Source organism: Myripristis murdjan, chromosome 8, assembly GCF_902150065.1.
Source record: "Myripristis murdjan chromosome 8, fMyrMur1.1, whole genome shotgun sequence".
In the NCBI taxonomy this organism is placed as follows: Eukaryota; Metazoa; Chordata; class Actinopteri; order Holocentriformes; family Holocentridae; genus Myripristis; species Myripristis murdjan.
The window spans coordinates 24,836,109-24,857,449 of record NC_043987.1 but is presented as its reverse complement, the minus strand read 5'-3'; the positions used below and the strand labels follow the sequence as shown (position 1 = coordinate 24,857,449).

General features: G+C 44.3%; 1 protein-coding gene across 1 annotated transcript; it reads right to left on the bottom strand.

The window, feature by feature from the left end:
* Positions 1-2,626: 2,626 nt before the first annotated feature.
* cdk12 (cyclin dependent kinase 12) lies at positions 2,627-20,921 on the bottom strand. The gene is made up of 14 exons (XM_030056963.1): positions 18,970-20,921; positions 16,794-17,495; positions 14,175-14,354; positions 13,932-14,071; positions 13,627-13,797; positions 13,037-13,226; positions 11,070-11,126; positions 10,620-10,721; positions 8,798-8,875; positions 8,555-8,671; positions 8,316-8,447; positions 7,328-7,551; positions 6,288-6,713; positions 2,627-4,448 (listed from the first exon to the last, which is right to left on the bottom strand). Exons 1-14 carry the CDS (start codon positions 20,154-20,156, stop codon positions 4,027-4,029), a joined length of 4,128 nt encoding a protein of 1,375 aa, XP_029912823.1. The 5' UTR covers positions 20,157-20,921; the 3' UTR covers positions 2,627-4,026.
* Between the last annotated feature and the right edge of the window lie 420 nt (positions 20,922-21,341).

Here is a 21,341-nt window from a genome sequence, read left to right as displayed (position 1 = left end):
AAGACCCACTCCGCCTAAAACATTTAACCACATGACTCTTGTTAAAAGCAAAAACTAGGAACTGCTGGCAGAAAGTAGGGAATAGATCCCTAACGTACAATCCACTGAGAAATAAAAAAAAAAAAAAAAAAAAAAGCAAATGGGGCTGTGAAAATGGGATCAATGAGATTTTTTTTTTTTTTAAGGTATTTCAGAAAGCAAATTCTGGTATTTGACTAATCAGTTAATCACCCCACCATTGTTCTTCAATGGAGCTGACAGTGAAGCAAGTGAAGCATCCAAAATGGAGGCTCCTTGCTGTTGTTTCCTGCCTGTGCCATGTAGGGTATGTGCCTCAGACTGGCAGCATGGCACGTTTATGGGCACTCCCCCATAAGGTGCCTTTCTGATTGATGGCAGAGCCCGCCGCACCTCCCTCCCTTCACTCCTCAGTCTTGATTTATTCGTCTAGTCTCTGTGACTTGGCACTGGCATTGCCCACTACTTCTCCTGTGGAAACTCCCTGCGGGCAGATTCACTATTATTTGGAGTCCCGATGGGCAAAAGCATCAGACAGAAACGTACACGTACACACCCTCATTCAGCACGCACACGCACACACACACACACACACCCAGCACCACCTCGTCTCACTCACATTGGGCCCATGCTAGAGGGCAGGTGAGCCTCCCACTGCCTCCTCTCTAAAAGGATCTCTCACCCAGAGGGCTCAGCTGGGCTCGTGTCTGCTTGGTGGGCCAGGGGGGTAAGCAGCTCTGTAAGCCTGCCAAGTGAGGGACTGGTCTGGGTATGCATGAGGCCAATCCCAACACACACACACACACACACACACACACACACACACAGGCAGCCAGCATAAACCTCACTGGCTTCTGCCTCAGCCAGTCTGCAGTTTATGGCTCCTGTCTGCTTGTCAAGATTTTCATAAAGAGATCAACCCGAGGGCTACACCGCGGTGAAGGAATCAACACTCATCGTAAAAAGAGATTGATGCACAGAGAGCACTTCACATCACTGTTTGGCTAGGTCAAACACATAATTGACACATTAGGAAGCGTAAAGGAAATGACGGGCTCCCAGCTCCTGTTTTTTCCCCTGCTTAACTACAGCACGGCTACCTGCCAACGTCTGCAGCCTGTTACACACATTTACAACTCTGTCTGCCTTGAAAACTTGTTCTCCCAGTTTAAACTTCATAAGCAACTAGGAACATCTACAAGAAATCATCCATCCCATGTGTCATCAGTCTCCTCAGATAAAGATGAACCATCTTTTAACCTCTTTGTCTGTTATGTGTTTTAATGTCTATGTTGTATTGTGAAGACAAAAGCGAAACCTTGTGTGGCTAATGAAGCTCTATTCTCTTGTGCATAGGATGAGAGGGAATCTAAAAAAAAAAAGAGAGGAGAAAACATGAAGCACAAATAAGATTCGTCATTTCTTTAAGTAGGATTTCATATCAGTATCAGCACTGACAAAAATCTGTAGGCCTTGTTCTCAGGCTTTCTGTAAATCTAGTCTAATCAGTCATAAATGGTAGGTCTATCATCAAAATTACAGGCGACAAATAAAACACCTAGCCCAAGCTTCACAAAGGGTAGCCCGGATACGGAGAATAAGACCGGTGAATTACTGAATTGCATGGGCAGATGACTTCTAAACTATGTTGTGAAATCATTTTCATGTCAAACGTCTGATTATACCCACCCATCATCCATCAATCGTTTATAAACTGGCTTATTCCTGATCAGATCTGTGAGCCTACACCGGGCTGAGGGCAGGGAAACACCCTCAACAGGTCGCCAGTCCATCACAGGATGAACTCACTTACACACACATTCACACCTATGAGCAGTTCAGTCTCCAGTTCACTTGACCTACATGTCTTTGGACTGTCAGAGGAAACAGGAGCAACTGGAGGAAACTGCAAACGTGGGGAGAGAGTGATTATTTCACTCATTCATTCATTCATTCATCACTCTCAATAACCCAGTTTGCACTCTGACATCAGTGTTTCTCCTATCTGAGCTATGAGAACCGTTCTTTTTCCTTATTGTATGTTTTTTTAACCCTTTATAGCGCACTCATTGAAATACTTTGAAATTAAAAAAAAAAAAAAACCTAGACTGTTATTAGAGAACATGACAGGACTTTATTACTTCCATAAAATTTTTCTAAAATTTTCATTTTGTAATAGAAAATCAAAGCCATTGTGATTGGTCAAATGCCACAATCATGTGACCTGGGATGTAGAGCGATCTTGGTGAAGACCAAATGATTATTGAACTAACTGAGACAGGGGATGGGCCTGATATGTAAAATTTCTGAAATTACCAAAAATAGTCACTTGCCCTATAAAGGGTTAAAATGTGCTTTCAAGCAAAAGTCGCTCACAGAATGAAAATGAACAAACAGGAGCTTCTGCAACGTGAAACCAAGAAGACACAGGGGGGGGAATCACTGGGTAAACTGGCCTACTTTGCAGTTCTCAACTTTGACCCGGCTTCGTGGAGGCGAGTGTGTGGACTTTGTGCAGATGGAGGTGCGGCATCTGAGCGAATGCCTACCATCTAGTGGCTATTCAGAGAAACACGTAGTCAGACTGAAACAGCAGGGGACACGATTCAACTGGTCGCATGACTTCCTTTAATAAACTGAACCAAGAACACATATTACAAAATATCTTCTTTTTTTCCATTTTTTTTTTTTTTTACAGACACATGAAGACTGATCATATTGCTCCTCGCTATCCTTCCCCGTAGCAACAAAATAAAAATAGAAACAGAACCATGGACCATTGTTTTAAGCATGTATCTTTATGTAGAAAATAATCGCACAAAAAAAAAAAAAAAATAACCTTTTGATGCACAGGTTGGCAGGGAGGCAGAGGACAGACATAACAGACCAGACTGTCAGCGCCCAACAGGCAAAGCGTCTGGGAGTGTGTGTGTGTGCACAAGTGCGTCTAAGCTTAGACTAGCAGAGTAGTGTATGTATTTCAGAGCGCTCCCATCATAATGTGGTTTAATTCATAGCTGAGACAGGAGCATTTAATTCATAGCTGAGAGAGGCGGCGCATAGACACGTTTAAGTTGGGCTGATGACAGATTATAATATATAACAGGCTTTGGCTACAGACAAACGGAAAAAACTTACGGTCCCGGAGTTGTACAACTGTTTCATGGACCACCCAAAGCGGAAAGTGTAACCCACACTTCTCCACTAAGCCCGGATCATTCAGGGGTCGCTAAGGTCACAAAAGAGGTACAAGGCAGAAAATCAGGGAGGCTAGACAGCATATTAGGTTCAACAGAAAATTCATTCTGTCCTCCAGTGTTTTTAAATCAGTGCCCTCGTTGCCTCACGCCTACCCAAAACACAGTAACAGAGCTTCAGCGTTATCTTTCAAAGTGTGTTTTCGCAGGCAGTGCTCCGTCCCAGCCAAAAACACACGTGGAGGACAATGATTTGTTCCGATTCTCCAACACGCCGATAGCCCTGTCATAAGGGGGGGGGGGCACTGCAGTAGACGTGACAATCATCTGATTTTGGAAGAAAGAAAAAAAAAAATAATAATAATAATAACCAAGAACGATAAAACTAAATCACAGCTGATCATTGCTCATGTGTGGCACTCGCTTTGGAAACAACTTCCAACTTCATTCAAGTCTCAGGACCTTCAGTGGACGGCAAGGAGCGAGGGGTCGCAGGTGGCAACTGTCCCGTTATGTTGAATTATATCGGGTCAGCCCCAACCACGAGCCCACAACTCTCACCAAAGCTCTATTTGAGGGTTTGTTCACAGGGCAGTGATGTTCAGAAGGCCCTTGACCTTTTTCTCTTTCTTTCAGTCCATCACAAAGACACAATCCTTTATAAATTCTCATTCAACAATCACAACCTGCTTAGAAGTGTTTTCACCAAGAGATGGTCCGTCTTCCTCTTCAACATCAGCCTCTCCCTACAGGCGAGGCTTGCTGGAGCCGTCCCGTTACACCCAGGTCTCGTCACTCGAGGGATCGAGGTTCAACGGGCGGCTCCGTGAGCGAAGCGGAGGTCCTGGTCCTTGGGAAATTGTGCTGCGGTGGCAGGAGCAGCAGTCACCAGTCCTGCTGGGGCCTCAGATGCAGTCGAGGGTTTAGGGGGAGAGTCCGCCACCCAGGGCGGTGGGGGCTGCCCACGGGCCGGAGTGTCCACCGCCGGAGAGGGGTCCTTGCTGCGCTGAGAAGCCCCGGCCTCTGAGTCCTGCTGGGTAATGAGCTGGAGCAAGGCAGCCGCCACCGCGGGACTGATGTCCTGTTGGCCGGGTTGGGTTTCAGAGGCAGCCTGCTGACCGTGTCCGAGCAGGAGAGCGGATGGAGGAGGCCCGGGCGGAGAGGGTGGACGCTGCTCAGCAGATGGAGCGACCTGGCTGGCCCCAAGAGGTTTCTTTTTTGGCATGGCACCATCTGAGCAAGGTCAAAAAGGAGAAGACCACAGATTAGATATCACAGCACACAGCGTTTAACTGCACATGCATAGATCTATAGACTAAGCCATGGTCACGTGTGTTATGTCTTATTATTCATCTGATGGTAAAATTCATTTTTAAAAAGTGCATGTGTCATTGTGGGTAGATAGGCCTAACATGGAGATACACAATGTCAACATTCCTACCTTCACCACAAGAGGGAGGGCAGGGCAACCTACAAGTTGCATCTTCACCTAATTTTCAGTATCAAGCTCAAAAGAACATCTACTATTGTAGAGAAATCAGTGGGCAATTTTATAAATCAAAAATGCTTTGTGTGGGTTAAGTACTGTATGCATATAATTATCCTTTTGCTTTTTTGTAAAGTCAATACTATTCATGTGTAAGACCTTAAAACAATCATACATTTGGAGATGTGAAAAGCCTTCTATAACCATGCACCTATTCAGCTACAATAAAATCTTACTTTATTTTACTTGACAGTGAACATGGCTGTAAAGAACAAAGAATGTTTATCACACACTAACAGCATTTAGGTCAGGGCCTTGTTTACTTTATGGATGCAGTAATAACCTAATATGCAATAAAAGAGGCATTAATGTATGCACGACAGATGAAGACTTTTTTTCTTCCAAAGTAACTTCCTGAAACTTAAAAGACGGGAAACTGAGCAAGAAAATGTTGGGAGGGGCATGTTCAGCTGGATGAACAGAAAGGGTGACTCATGTAGGAGAATTATAAGCATTGTAAGAGATAGCTCATTATTAGGTTAGTCTGGCATTTATCCATTCTACAGCGGTGCGAGTCCACAGAGCTTTAAGAGGTCTCGACAGTGAGATGTCGCTGCTGCCAAGACAATCAGAACTTGCTCTCAAGGAAAAGATGACTGTTATCGTTGCAGTGCCAGCAGCGTGGCAAATAGTTTTATTCAACTTAATGTTTTATGTGTTAACTAATATCCAATTCAGTGTGAACAATCAAGAACAAAAAAAAACCAAAAACAAAAAGAAATGTGTGACAAACCAAAGTTAAAAGAAACACATGCAGGTGAAGTCTAAAAATTCAAAACATTTATTTTCACTTGATAATTTATTAGACTTTCTTCATAAAAAGGCTGACATTACAGACTGTTTAAAGCAACATCGTTTCCTGTGAAGAATCCATGACACCTGCCTTATAATGAAATGAAGTGAAGAAGAAAACATGTGGGAATGGGGATAGATACAGAAACAGAGACTGTGAGGAACAAACAGGAAGAGAGGGAGAGGTGGAAGGGAACAGTACAGTGTGAACCTTTTTTTCTCACCCTAAAATTAACACTAAGCTTTCTCCTGGTTTATTCAGTACACCAGTGGGAGATGTCCATGTGCACCGAGCCTTTTTCCCAGATACCAGGGTCACATGAAGACAAACACTAGTCACACAGCTTAACGTGTTTCTTATATGTGTGAGGCAGTATCGGTGCCTCTGCAGGGGAAGGGAGGGTTGAGTGTGTGTGCGTGTGTGTGTGTATTTCAGGACTGACAGCGGGGTGCGTGAAGGGACTGATCACCTGGCAAATCATCCTAATGACTAAAATGGATGTTCAAAAATTTACCGTGGCTATCTCATTTGGTAAACTTAACATTTTTGTTCATTTGATCAGGTAGTGTAAGATCTAAGGGATTTTACAGTGTAAAGGAATCTTCATTACCGACAACTATCAACTTCTGCTTGTTCTCTGCCCTCCCCTGCCCATTTCTTCCAGTCCCCCGTGTTTTCCACCTGAATCTGGCGCTATCTGTTTCCACCCACTAGAGACTAAACCCAGACTTGCCCTTGCGGTCAGCAGAGGCGGACGAACCGCGCGTTACTGCCTCCTCTGACTGGACGCCATTGCTCTCATCCGCTTGCTCCACCCCCTCGGCTTGCGGTTTGATGATGTGGCCCAATAAGAGAGCCAGCAGGTTGGCCTGGTCTTCCTGGCTGAGGGGCGGGTCTCCAGACGCCGGTGAGAGCTCGTGGGGCTCAGGGGGCGGTTCAGGGGGCTGGGACCTGGCGGCAGGCTGGGCCTGATCTTCTGGAGCCCCCTGCTGGTGGGAGGCCTCGGTGAGGGCGGACAGTGACTGGCTGAGGCTCTCCGGGTTGGAGACGTTGAAGAGCTGGGCCACCTGGGGCAGGCTGAGGTCCGTCTGTCCCTGGAGCAGATTCAGCAGCACAGCCAGCTCAGTCTGGTTCAGCTGCTCTGCTGCAGCTCCCAAGCCTGAGAGCACACACACACAAAAACACCCACCAGAAACAAGAGTCACAACCAGTCAGTGAAATATGCAACCATGTACGAGCAAAAAGGCTCCTACAACATTCATCCCAGATCAATTTCTTTTTCAATACTTTCTTCAAAGTGCAGCTTCCACAATCCATCTTTATAAGCAGCTGCATTTAAATGATTTGGTTTTGTTATGGCAAGAAACAATACCAGTGGATTAATAAAAAGAATGTTTTTATAAAGTATAATGAAGACATTTTTAGGGCATTTCTGCTTTATTTGACAGTAGAGAGAGACAGGAAAGGCAGAGGAGTGAGAGAGAGGGGATGACATGCAGCAAATGGCCTGAGGTCAGATTCAAACCCAGGATGCTGCCATCAGGACTCAGCTTTATACACACACACAACCAGGTGAGCTACTGGGGCGCCCCAATGAAGACATTTTTTTATTTGGATCAAAATTAAATCTAAATATGTCTTTAAAATCATCCGACATATTCTATTTTTCCCAGTTCTCCATGACTGTAGCCATCATGAAACAACACCACATCCCTGTCTCTCTTCTATGCTGGAGCTCTCCTGTCCAAGTTGCATGTAAGTGGCAGCTGTTACCTGACAGCTCATTGTCTGAGATCGCTGTGGAGGGTGGTCTTCCAGGAGGAGGGGGAGGGGCTCCAGCAGGGCTCACTTGGGGCCGACTGTTCTCTCCACTAGAGGGCCCCGTCGGCTCCTTCCGGGGCACTTTGGGCACAGGCACATCCTCGGGCAGCCCGCTCTGACGTGCACGCCGTCTCTTTTTACTCCACAGCTCGTGACAGTCCTGATGGTGAGGGAGGCTGCAAACACACAGGGCAGAAGATATATAAGAAGATAAACATATGAAGGGCACAATAACAGAAACAGAAACAACAGGGAGGCAGGACAAGACATAAAATTAGGCTACACTGGTCCACATGGGGATTGGCTTTCTGAAAAGTATGTATATTAATTTTTTAGTATGAAAATTAAATGTATAAATGACAAACTAAAGACAAAAACAAAAGTTAATTTTTACAATTTCTAGTAAGAAAATTTTGATATACAAAATGGATGGAATGGTTCCAGGCTTTAAACCATGACATAATACCCAACAGTTATTACACCATTGCAAGTTTGCAAAAAAAAAATCACATTTTTGCAAAACAAAACCATCTAGCATGAGCCAAAGTCAGCATTAATCCGTCAAATTTTGTTGTTTGATTTTCAATGCATGGCTGATTGCATGGATCATTTGCTTACATATGGTTTTGTTCATTTACTGATTCAGTAATTATCTGTAATGCATCTGATATGCTTATGTTGTGCATTTCATATTTTAACCTAAGGCATTGGCTGCGTCCAATATTTTATTGCAGACATAGTGCTGATAATTTAAGTTCTTATATTGAAAACAAAACATAGTGCCATGATTTCAATGTGTTAGTAAATATTTTCAGCACATTTTAACAATCCAATACCAAAATCCATGATAAATTTGATCATTATAATTGTGATTTTGAATTTTCATATTCAAATTTTCATCCGAGTTGATAGGCTGATGTTCTGATGAGGGGCTACTGACTCAGGCGGAGGCATTTTGCTGGGCTCCACGTCACACAGGAAGTCACTGTTGAGCGCCTGCTCCGCTGTGCAGCGCCGTGCGGGGTCCAGGGTCAGCATGCGGTCCAGCAAGTCCAGAGCAGGATTAGGCAAACTGAGCAGCAGATGAGAGAAAAGAGATGTGTTTAGGCCCAGAGACAGATTAAAGGTTGAGCGTAGCTACAGTGTAGGACCGGGGAAGGCTGCAACAGAGCTACGTACAAGGCGAACTCCTCCCTTAGCCGTCGTCGGTACTGCTTCTTGGGTTTCATGGTGTTGAAGAGGGGCAGTTTGATGACGTCAGGCCAGGCGGCGGGGCAGGGACTCCCACACAGACGGCTGCGTCCGAGAGCAGAGGCACAGAGGAACACGGGGTCAGGAGTGGGGAAAAAAAAGAAGTGGAGGTTTTACCCTTGCAGCATAAACAATCATCAGAGGTGTTGTGTTCAGGGAAGGGAAGCCTACCTGATAAGCTCCAGCTGTAGAAGCTCCTGGTTGGCCTGGAAGATGGGCTTCTTGGTGAAGAGCTCTCCCAGAATGCACCTGATCAACGACAAGCAAGGGACACAGGTATTGAGTAACAAGTACATAAACAACTGCACAAGTTAAAAGACAGAAAAGACACTAGATAGTTTGGACTAAGGCACACTTCCTTCACTGATAATGTAGACTGACCTAAGTATAGGAAGCGAACCAAAATGCAGTGCATTGTGGGTTCAAAGTGGATGCTGACACCTGTAGCTGCTGGTCAAACAGAGAGTGTTGCCAACATGAGCCAGGGACAAACACGGAGTTACAAGGAGGTGAGTGCTCTTCTAGAAACATGGGCTGAAAACAATATTTATTATCACTGCTCTTATTTGATGATTACACTAAAGCATGATAATAAAAGCCACTGTCGCAACTTCAATATGTTGTTGTTGCACCACTGCTCCAATACTCCAATACTCCATTATCCGTGACCGAAGTTAAAGTCATAAATTTTCTGCCAAATAGCTGTACAACTTGTTCAACTGCATGCCATTTTGTCTTAAGATTTTGGTTGAGGGCCATGTGAATACTAACAGGACCTGATGTATATAGCAATTTAACGCCTCAGTTGGACCACAGCAAGTGAACTAAAAACAGTGGAGAAGAGAATCAAAGATAACCTACACACAATGGTTTCTTTCTGAATATGAAAAAAATGGCAGAAGATCTGTGAAAACTTGTGGCTAAGGTGTGAAGATTCATGAGTGAGTATGCATTTGAATTTTATGTCCATTTTTAAATATATACAAGATTTTTTATGGTAGCTCAAAAGTGTAAGGGAGTGATGGTTTTCAATGCCTGATTGTCTGAGCTCAAATCATCTCTTGACGCCCACAGTGCTGTTGCATTAAAAAAGCAGAAAAAAAGGCATCGACTCTCAATCAAAACCTCCCGTCCACTCACGATGCTGCTCTAGCCTTTGTGTACATGGCAATTTAAAAAAAGAAAACAAAACTTGTTTTCAATACATCTGTATTTTTTTTTTAATAAGTTACATTTTCCTTCAATGAGCTTTATTTAATTAATGTATTTCTGGTATTGATATGTTATGCCTATTTTAAGTAGAAAAGCCTAACCAGGGATAGGGGTTGCAAAATAGCCTTGGCTAGAAATCCTATATACAATGCATCTGTGTCATGTTGTTTTAACCTGTTACAATGGAGTTTTTTTTGCATCGTCCCTGACAAATAAACTAATAAATAAAATAAATAAACTACCAAGCAACTATGCTATCCATCCTTGCATAATTTACAGGGTAATGGGTCTTTGCAATGATTTACAAGCCATTGTAGGTGGAAAAGCTTGCATCTAATGAGAAAGTATTGAGTAGGCAGACTTGTATTCTAGGTAAAAATTGTGTTTAATTTGTGGATCACTTCTTTACACCAGCACAAAACAGCACTGATGTTTTGTCACTATTTTTAGATTTACTAAGTGAAATAAAGAGAAGCAGCAGATTTGATGAGACGTTTCCCAGGATGGAGAGCAAGTGGCACCTATCTGGGGTAAAACAATGCACCAAATACAGCGAGATGTGTAATGTTCTCATAGAAATATCGCTGCAAATCATGGTTATTAAGGTTTGATGTCTGGGAACACTCGGTGAAAAAACAATCTGAAGCCACAATAACAGATGTAGACTGTGTAATGTAGTCTACGGACTACATTAGGACAAAGTTCACAAGTTCACAAAAAGAGTATGTATATAAATGAAGGAATGAGGTGAAAGTGGACGTCTTGTGAGAGTCGTACTCACCCACAGCTCCATACATCGATGGCTGGAGAGTACCTCTCTTCTCCCAGCAGGAGCTCAGGAGGCCGGTACCATAGAGTGATTACTTTGTTAGTGTACGGCCGACTGGGGGCACGGAGGGAGAGAGGGAGAGGGAGAGAGAGAGAGTGTGATGAGCCTCAAAACACATTCACAGAGCATTTATGCCCCCCAGTGCCCAAACACAAACACTTCAGCTTTCACTGGGTGAGTTTGAGGAACTACAAAGCAACAGACAGCGCCATCCTGTGGTGAATCCTTGTAAAAGTCAAGAGGGACAGTTAATTACTTCACCTGTCACCACAGATGATATTTAACCACACACTGACCGCAAATCTAATATTCTCTGTACAAACATATACGGCCGTGTTGGTCATTCGCTGCATACACGGAAGACGAAGAGGAATATGCAGCTGATAAAAATCGCCATCTTACCTTTCCTCTGAATTGTAGAGCCGGGCCAAACCAAAGTCAGCCAGTTTGATCTGACCACTGCATTTAGAAAAAACAAAAAACAGATTAGGAGGCTGTCCAACGCCATGAAGAAATCATATAGTGTTATAACCAATAACATGATAATATGTATTTTCTATGAACTGTCAACATTCAGGGCAATGTATCATTTGGCTTAGCCTTTGGGTATTTGTATTGCATTTGGTTTGTATTTGCATAATGTACCATGATTAGACTTATGTAGGCCTACCATTAATTGCGATTAGGGGTACCACAATGTAGCATAGTGACTGCGATCCAAGTTATCAAACACAGAGTATCTGCTAAAACCAAGCAAAAACCAATGGAATGTTTTTTTGTAACTAACTGCCAGGTTGGACCTGGTTCAACATCAGACTGTGATCCTAAAACCACAGACTTCCATAATGAAACAGACACACATCCCATCTTCTGAGATGTCCCAGATATAAGTAACCACCCCCCAAGGGGCCATCAAAAAAAAAAAAAAGAGTCCTATTTTCAAGCTTGTACGAAAAAGCTCATCAATTTAGTGCATGGTGAAACCACGTTGTGACATGGGGCTGACGTGAACTTCAAATGTCTGTGCTGAAATTAACTGTAATCACATCTTTAAAAGCAATCCCACAGGTGTACCTTACTGTCGAGTTGGCAGGGTTTGAAAGATAGCGCTAAAAGGGTATCAGCAGACACTCTGCAGTGTGACGCCAAGTTATCCATTAAATAGCTAAAGCCTACATTTCCCTGCCATTTCCCACCATATTTTTCTGTGCATCTTTCACGTCTGCAGCTTGGGTGCAGACTTCTGAGCAACTATCTGTGAAAAGTCACTGTACTCGTGTTTGTTCGAGTGACAGATTAAATTAGCAGTATTGTAATTAGCTCTGCTGCTGCCACCTCTTTAAACACTTGTATTACAATCATTACAATTAGCTGTTTGACTGCTGTTGGTCTCCAGTTTATGGTAGCTCCACACTGCACACATGACTGCTACCCAGCTGCTTTCAAACTAGATGGTGCACTACTGTAAGTGGTGGATGAAGTTTGCTTGGGGCAAACACCTTTTTATATCAGGCTACATCAAATCAGAATCAGAAATTAAAAATACTTTATTGATCCTCGAGGGGAAATTGGGCAATATAATTATGTAATAACATAAATGAGAAAGATAGAGGAGAATAAACAAACCAACATATAAATGGATCTGAGGTTGATGAAAGTACTTGTGGCCATGTAACCTGCAGGAACAGGCAGCCATGTGCCTTGGAGGGCTGTGAATCTGCATGTCAGTGACTACACTGATTACTTTCTCCTTACACGTCTTTAAAGGCACAGTGAGTAGGGAAAAAAAACATATAGTAAATAATCCCTCTCAATCATCACTTATGACCCACTATAACTATATTTCTAACTATGTCTTTTGCACTTTTTATGTCTTCCTGTTTTGTCTGTTGTCTTAGACTGCTCACGAGAGTTGCCATTCTAAATTTCGTTGTGCTTTTTTGAACAATGACAATAAAAGGATTCTGATTCTGAAGTGTGTGTTGGTGTGTCTGCAGAGACCCTGCCTTCTGCCTGGATTTTCTTGTTTTGCTGAGCTAGGGACTCTTCTGGGCATCAACATTTGGGCAGTGGATGTGTAGCTCCCAGCCAATAACAGCACAGAGCACCAGATAGATACTGATCGGCAGTTAGCTTAGCCAAGGAGAAGGGGCCAACTCTGAATGCTGTGGTTACAAACTTTAAACATGCACTGCCTTTAAATGTGTATCAGTGATATAGCGTTTGGTTGGAATGAAAATGAGAGTACCCTTTCACTCCACAGCACATGGTTGCCTGCCTCTGCTGTAGCTGATACATCAGTATTGACTGGGATTAGATCCTGTTCGGATGCTGGATATCGGACCCATGCTGTGTCCTCTGCACATTACCTGTTGTTGAGTAGTATGTTAGAGCATTTGATGTCTCTGTGCAGGAAGTTCTTCTTGTGGCAGTAGTCCAGACCCTCCATCAGCTGGCGCATGAAGCTGCGGATGTGCTCATGGGAGAACTGGACCAGGCCTGACTCCAGCAGGCCCATCAGGTCATGGTCCATATATTCAAACACTAGGTAAAATGCACCTGCAGGCATGTAGAGGACACAGTCATATAAAACACAATCTCTCTCTCACACACACTCACAACAATACCCTGGAGGCGCGAAGAGGTTGCACCAAGACAAATCAGGAATATCTAGGTGAGGAAAGTAAATAAGACACTCTCTCTCCTCCCCTGGTAATTACTGCAGATATACCCTTGAGCAAGGTACTTGATGACAAACTATTACAGGGCAGCTGCTCAGCAAGCAACAGTTTAACATTGCAGTCATACTCAGAGACTCACACTTCTGCCTGATGGTAGCCTGGAACAGTGTAAATGCAAAACAGGGTGTTCCCGGATTAAACAGGAAAATGTTCAGTCTTACAAATGGCTATGCCTTACATACACACACACACACACACACACACACATTTTGCACTACCTTTGTCTTTTTTGAAGTCGAGTGCATCCTGCTTGTCAGTGACGATCTCCTTCATGTTGACAACACTGCGGTGGTTGAGCTGCCGCAGGATCTTGATCTCTCTGATGGCTGTGATGGGGAAGCCCTCCTTTTCATTGTCCAAACGCACCTTCTTCAGAGCCACCAGCTCACCTGGCGCAGGTGACGAGAGAATTCAAAACAAGGTCACATTTAAGGAGCCTTCTCTCCTCAGTCCAATATATATTAAAAAAAAAAAAAATACATGTATGGCGGTGCAGTGACTCAAGTCCGGTCCATGCTCTTACCAGTGTCTTTGTCCTTGGCTTTGTACACCTGGCCGTAGGTTCCCTCGCCTATTATGCCGATTATGTCAAATTTATCTACACAGCGTTTGCCCCAGTCGCTCTGGGTCTGTTTGCGCTCACCATATCGTGGGCAGCAAAACCTGGAAACCATAAAACAGTGGTTGACAAAAACAAATGCGGCTCACAGTGGGATTAAGAAAACCATTGGAATGGAGATGGTTGAGAGTGATCAAAGAAACTGACTTTGGTCTCTTCTTAAGGGCTGGCTGGGGAAGTGGAGGAGCCTGGCGGATGGGGGACTGGGGGGGTGACTGGTCGCCTCCAGGCAGAGTGGGAGGCAAGGGAAGGTCGATGAGTGATGGCCGGCTGCGCATTTCCTTGTCTTTCTTGGTCAGCCTCTGAGGAGGGGTGGACTTCTTTGGACTGAGAGCATACAAAAATTTTAAAATAATAATTTGTTAAAAAACAGAGGTAGCCATTGTATACTTGTACTGAATTCTGAAAATGCGCCATTCACTCCTGTATAGCAAAAACATCAAGCTAACATCACTCCATCTAAGATTTGGGTTTTTTGTGTTTGTTTTTTTGTTTTTTTTTTTGTTTTTTGATGTAACCTCATTTTAAAATGTGCAGATGTTAAACCCAATTGTTACCCTGTTTTCCTCTGGAGGTCAATAAAGTACTTCTGATCTTATATGATGCACACCAAAGAACATTACTCAGGACATTTTCCAAATTATAAAGATTCACCATTAAACTTGCATTACAAATCAATCAACAAGTGGCTTGTTTTTCCCATAAAGTCACAACTTTTCAAATGTTTTACTCCTTGTGTGAGCCGGTTAGAGGCTCTGAAGCCTTGGAAAGAAGAAAATAGAACTGCAGCTGTCAATTATTTTAGTAATAGAGCATTCTACTGATTATCCCATTGATTAATTGGGTATGAAATACTTTTGTGTTTTATTAAAAAGCAATAGTGAATACCTAAATGGAAAAAATAGGACATGTTTCTTAAAACAAATAATTACTTTGTTTCCATAAAAAAAAAGGGATTTAATTATTGCATATTTTAATACAAAAAAATATCGCCCCAAACAAATCCTGTTTAATGCATAAAGTGCCATATAAGATTCATATTAAGAGTTTTAATGGAAACACAAAGAGATGAAGTACTGCTGAAATAGTACTTTTATGGTGGAGTTTAACATTTGAGTTTATCTCACTTCTGCGTCTAATAAGGTGAATAAGGAAAAAAGCAACACGATGATGTCACTATTCTGTTTGTTTTGTTATATCTTTTGGCCGATTGGCATGAAAATTTAATCGACTCTTCCTTGGCAGCGCAGCATCAACCTTTCTACAAAGTTTCATGCAAATCCTTTCAGAACTTTTGGAGATATTTTGCCCACTGACAGACACGGCAGTTAGCTACTTGGTGGAGGTAATGGACGTGATATGAATTTACCTTAAATGTGCATGTTAATTTTACGTTGCTGTGTCAGCTCTACTGCATGTGTAGATGGCTAGATGTTTTCTGTTGAGATCCTGTAGCACTGATTTGCTGTCATGGTACGTGAGTTCTGTTTTACAATGGAAACTTCATTTTCATTTTAAGTTTGAAATGGTCCCCAAGTTTAAGTGCTTTCTGCCGTTTTCTCGAAGATGATCCTGCCTCTTCTCGCGCTTTGCTTGTGTTTCTTCCTCCCTTCCTCCATCTCACTACCCTATTTTACAAGTTGCGCAGTCAAATCACGTGCGTTCGTCTCACAGTAATTATTGTACGTGCGCTCCACACCCACTGTTAATAAAAGCAAAGTGCGTCCCCTCCTGCTGTCCCTCATGGGACCTTATTTCGGAAAAAAATATGTACGGTAGTCCACAGCAAGAGACAGATCATTTTTTGATCTTGTTTGAATTGTGCCAAGAATTATACATATGATGTCTGTCAACCTACATCACCACAAACAACTACCTCTTTTGAAAAGTTAAGTGTAAAAATAGTGAAGTGCCGTTTAGTTTTGTGAACTCCATCTTGCACAATGCACATCACCAGCGTATATTTTCCTTTAGTTAACTTAAAAGTTGAAATTTAAAGAAAACAAAGGAATGACAAGCACAAACATATAAAAGTTGACATTTTGCTAAAATAGAAAACGATTGGTAAGCCAGGAGTAGGGGTGGGTGATACAGCCTTAAAATAATATCATGATATTTCAAGGTAATTTGCAGTAATGATATTCAAGGTAGTATGAAAAAAAAAAACTACAGTGTTTGCCACAGATTTCCACTGTGAAGAGGGGTGGGGGGGATTGTCTATGGAAAATATTTGAAAAAATACATTAACCTTTGTCTAGAATACTATTTCTTATGTCACCATTTTAATTCTAGTCAATTCTCCGCCTTCGTTTGCTGTTTTTACTTAGTTTCAACCTGCTCATCTTAATTTTCCCTCAGCCCCCTTAATATACCCAGGTGGTGTGGAAAACACTGAACTAACTCAAACATCAGAGGCTGATCTGTTTGCTGCTGTGGTGAGAACACTGTGGGCTGTGCAGTAGGGTTTGCAAATGCATTAATACGTCATCACGCTGCTATATTGTTGATATCATGATATGACTTTTTTTTCCATAAAATTTATTCTGGTATTATTGTGGGCAATATTCATGTGGCACAGCCCTAGCCAGGAGTGCACCAAATTAACCAGTGGATCATAATTCAGATAAGGTGATGACTTGAGTGATGTTACATCAGCTAGATGGATCTTAGATGGAGTGCAGAGTGACGCTTTCTCCATACAGGAGATTGGCACTGAGACTAAAATGCAGTATGACATACATGTGTGTGTGTGCTGAAGTGTCCCACCTGTCCTGAGCGTCTCCCAGCAGCATGGGTGGTAAAGGCAGGGGTGGCAGAGTGGAAGTCTTGTGAATGGGAGTCTGGCGGACGGGGCTGCGTGTGCTGGGAACCAGAGCTGGGGATTTCGGCTGGGACGCGGCTGACACGACGGCTGAAGGCAGAGCAACTGGTTCTGACTGAGGCGGCAGGGGTGGAGCCTGAGTGACTGCAGCAGGTGGCATTGTGGGTGAGGGTTGTGGCAAAGGAGGTGCAGGAGAGGTGGAAGAAGATGATGGTGGAGGTGCAGCACCCTGATCTTCGCCACTGGGAGTGTCCTGGGGTAAATGCACTGGGGGTGGGGGCTGAGGTTCAGCTGCACCACCTGAGTCTTTATCTGGCTGTGCAGCCTCAGTTTTAGTGGGCCGTGAGGAAGAGGAGGAGGGGCCGGTGGTTTTGCGTGCCGATGGAGGAGGGGAAGCTCCACTGTTGCCACGAGCAGCCGCCACAGCAGCCTGGCGCTCCTTCTTCCTGCGGCTCAGCTCAGCTCCCAGGCTGGAGTTGAGCGGCAGACGGGACGTGGAGGGAGGGGAGCGGCTGGTTGGTCGGCTGCTATGGGAGCTACCACCTGCCCCTCCGGAGGAGGTGTGCCTCTTGTTGCGAGAACGAGAGGAGGAGCGACGGGAAGAGGAGTACAACAGAGGGGACCTGCTCCTGGAGCGGCCTGAGCGTCTGCAAAAAAAAGACATAAAGAATACAATTTAAATTCCTATTGCCTCCTCTTTAAGTCAAAAGTCAGAGTAAAACAGTGTTCTGTGGACTCTCAGAAAAATTTTAAAAAGGAAAACCAGATTTTGTAGTGGGTAGCCAGTTCAAACACCCTCTTCCACCATGGGAAAAATGTCCCTTACTCAAATTATAATGAGTACAAAACCTTTTGGGTCTGATGGTGTGGAAAAATCAGAAATTAGCACTGAGTGAAGCAGGCAAAAACAGAAACAACTGTTGCTCTCAAAACCAAATGATAGTTTTGATCTAACACTATACAGAACTTTATCCCATGTCCTTTTTTCAGTTGCAAAATTGTGGCCTCCCTATACACTCAGTGGCCAATTTATTTGGTCCACTTGTACAGTCTAATCCAATCCAATACAACTGTTCTGCCATATGGTTTACTTTTATGATGCCTATAATGCTCAGGTTTTCGTTTTGTCACAGTAATAGAGGTGTTAATTCCATTATGTTTGACACTGAGCTCATAGTTAGTGCTGTTGTGCTGGACTGCATTTTACTGAGAGCTGTTTCTAATATTCTGTCCCCCTTCATGTATATGAATAGGGAGGACAAAAAATTATAAACACCTCTCAATATAATGCAGTCCAGTACAAGACCTCTGCAAACTACAACCTCAATAATAAACAAAGAATTAAATGTACATATTCTGCACACAGTCAACAAAAACTGAGGATTACAAACTTTCTTAAAAGGTAGAAATTATGGCAGAGCTGTTGCCTTGAACTGCATTAGATTGTACCGGTGGACCTGATAAAGTGAACACTGAGGTTATGTAGGATTATCTAAACATTATGGAGGTGACGACCAATGGAGATGAAGTTAGTCAGCTTCATTCAAAACTACCACTTCTCGCTTGTGTAGTAAAGTATCTGTCTTGTTAACTGCACAGCTGTCCACTGACCTCCTCACACTAAACACAGCTCAAGGTTTACTGACATCTTGCTATGTAAAAAAATAAAATGGCTGAATGTAAACAGGGCAGCCACCATTCCTCACTGACACTCAGCTCTCCAAAGCACCTCTGAGGGTTTCCTGGTCTGAGGGATGGTGGTCCACTGGCCCTCCTGTCCCTATTCACAGCCATGTGTTTGCTGGAGGGGGGAAGATCACTACAAGTTAAATCCATCTGTCTGACTTTTATCTGTCTGGCAGCTGCATGTTGCTCAATTCAAGAGCAAACAGTTAAACACTGATGCTTGCTTAGTTTCTACACTGTTTTATTCTAAGATGACTGACTGTATTGGCTGGAGAGGTAAGCTGGTCTCACATAAAGTGGATGTATTCCAAAAAGCTATTGATGTGGGCTCTGACCTTCTAAGTGTCCCCTATCAACCAGTGTTTGTTTGTGTCTGTGTCTCAGGAGTCACACCCTCCACTAGGTTTCTGGGTGGACCCTGGACTAGATACTCACCGTGACATGGGGCTGGTGCTGGAGGACCTGCGGTTACCATAAGGGCTGATGGAGCGTCTCCGTGAGTAGGGGCTGTTGTCCCTCTCGTAGCTGGAGGACCTGTGTCTGCTTCCATAGGGGCTGTCAGACCTCTGCCTGCTGCGGCGGGACATCTCTCGGTAGGGACTGGGGCTCTGCTGGGCTAGCCTGCGTCTGTGGTAGCTGTCTTCCTGCTGCCCGTACCCACTGCCCAGTGGGCTGTCACTGCCAGCCCCTCTTCTGGGACTGGGAGACAGAGTAGAGCCTGTGCCCTTCCGCCGTGGGCTCCCCCTGCTTGACGTCTTGTCCTTGGGGCTGGACTTGTGGCTCTTGGAGGACTTCCGGTGGCTCCTGTCCGTCCGGCTCCTCTGGGACGAGCTGCGGCTGCCCTCCCCACGGCCTTCTCTCCGCTGCTGCCTGTCTTTGCGAGACTTCCCTGAGCGGCTGCTCTCCTTGCTGCGAGATGAGGATGTGGAGGAAGTAGTGCTGCCTACACTGGTCGCAGGTTGTACCTGGGAGGAGAGCATCAGCTCCCCACGCTTTGACCCAGTATCACCATCTGATTGGTCCTGGCGCCTGGATGAGGAGGCCACTGAGGAGGCCACGGAGGCAACCTTCTCCTTGCTCTTCCCAGAGCTCCCTTTCTCACGGTCCTTGCTGCTCTTTTTCTTGTAATTTCGATCCCCCTCCCCAGAGTCTCTAACTTTGCTGGGGTCCTTGGACTTTTTCCGAGAGTGCCTGTGCCCCCGGTTTTCCCTGCCTCCAGTCTCTCCGTCGTCCCTCTCATAGTCAGAGGAGGGGTCCAGTCCCCTGGTCCCCCGCTCTGAGGGTCTGGAGGAAGGTGGGTCCGAGAAAGTGTCCGAGTCAGAGCTGATATCATCATACTCCACCAGAGGCTTCACCGTGTTGACAGCAGGAGGCGCAGTATCACCGAGGGCAGAAACTTCAGGGCCCAGTGCCACAGAGGATTCACGACCATGTTTGGTTGATTTATGCCGTTTGCGTCTTGCAGAGGAAGAGGACATTGAAGATTTTAAGTGCACCTTGTCGTCTCTGCTCGTCATGTTTTCCGCAGAGGTATGAGGCGGGGCCTGGGTCTGATGTAGCCCACCGCTGAGGCTCGATTCCTGTTTCCTCTTGATCCCATGGTTTCGGTCCGACCCAGGCATCCCTCACGTCGGCGACGGTACCTCTCCTGCGACCGGGCCTCGGTGGCCCAGGCAATGCATTCACGGGAGAGCGATACTCCCAAACGCCAAAAAGTGTCACAACCAAGCAGATACGGGACAAGAAAACACACAAAATAAACAAACCAGGCCACTCACGTCCAGTCCTCCTTAACGCTGGTTTATTCCATTGCCATCGCCAACATAGTTTGTCAAAGTAGAAAAAAGCCAAGGTGGTTTTCCAGTGCTGTGAAGTCTGTGCTTTGAATTAGTCAGTGAATGAAAAAGATCCAAACCAAACATCGGAGCATTGTGGTCTCGTCTCCGTTTCTATTTAGCTAGCTCTGCTAGCTAACGCTGAGCAGCTAGCGTGCTGATTCGTGAAAAAGAAAAAAGTCCCTTAGTAAAAGCTGTCCTTGTCCGGTGCCAAGTTAAGTGAAGGTGTTTTTATTCCATAGCTTAACGATTTTAGCGTTCAGAAACAAGCTAAGGCCGTCATTAAAAGGCGCTCGTTTCTCGAACAAAATGAAAACTTGACCCGGTTGGTGCTGTTTACATGTTCCCTTTAATGTAAATTTTATCCCCTATAAATTCAATATTGATCAGAAATCATAGTATATTCGTGTGCAGTAAATGTTCCAGTTTATTATCAATGGCTCTGGGAATCAACCAGGCCTATATTTAGGGCGATGCCGGTGGATTTAATAACATCCACTGCCCTGTCTGAAGGAGACTACAAACGCCATTGTGGCTCCTGTGACTAGCAGGTTTTCCGCACAGTGGAATGAACCGGAAACCCGGCACGATGTCAATCTTCGACGTATCGTAGCAACGTCCAATCAACAGCGACATCCCGCCCCCTGTGCTCGCGGCGGCGCAGTTCTTTCTGAAGGCCTACACAGGGGAAAGTTAATATGGAGACGTGCTTGTCTGTGCAAGTGAGGCGGTTGTTGAAACCACTCGTGGGGATTAGATAAGTTTCACCTTAATCTCCTAATAGAAAAAAGAAAACATTGGGAACTTAATCTATCAGCCTTGATAGCATATTTTAAAAATCTCTTTGGCAAATATGATATTTAGTGACAAGTAAGGATGCCCATCAATAGCATACATTGCATATTACAATGGGCATGGTTCATTAAATTATCGCATTAATGTTAAAATTCCTGTTGTGGTGAATGTATTGGC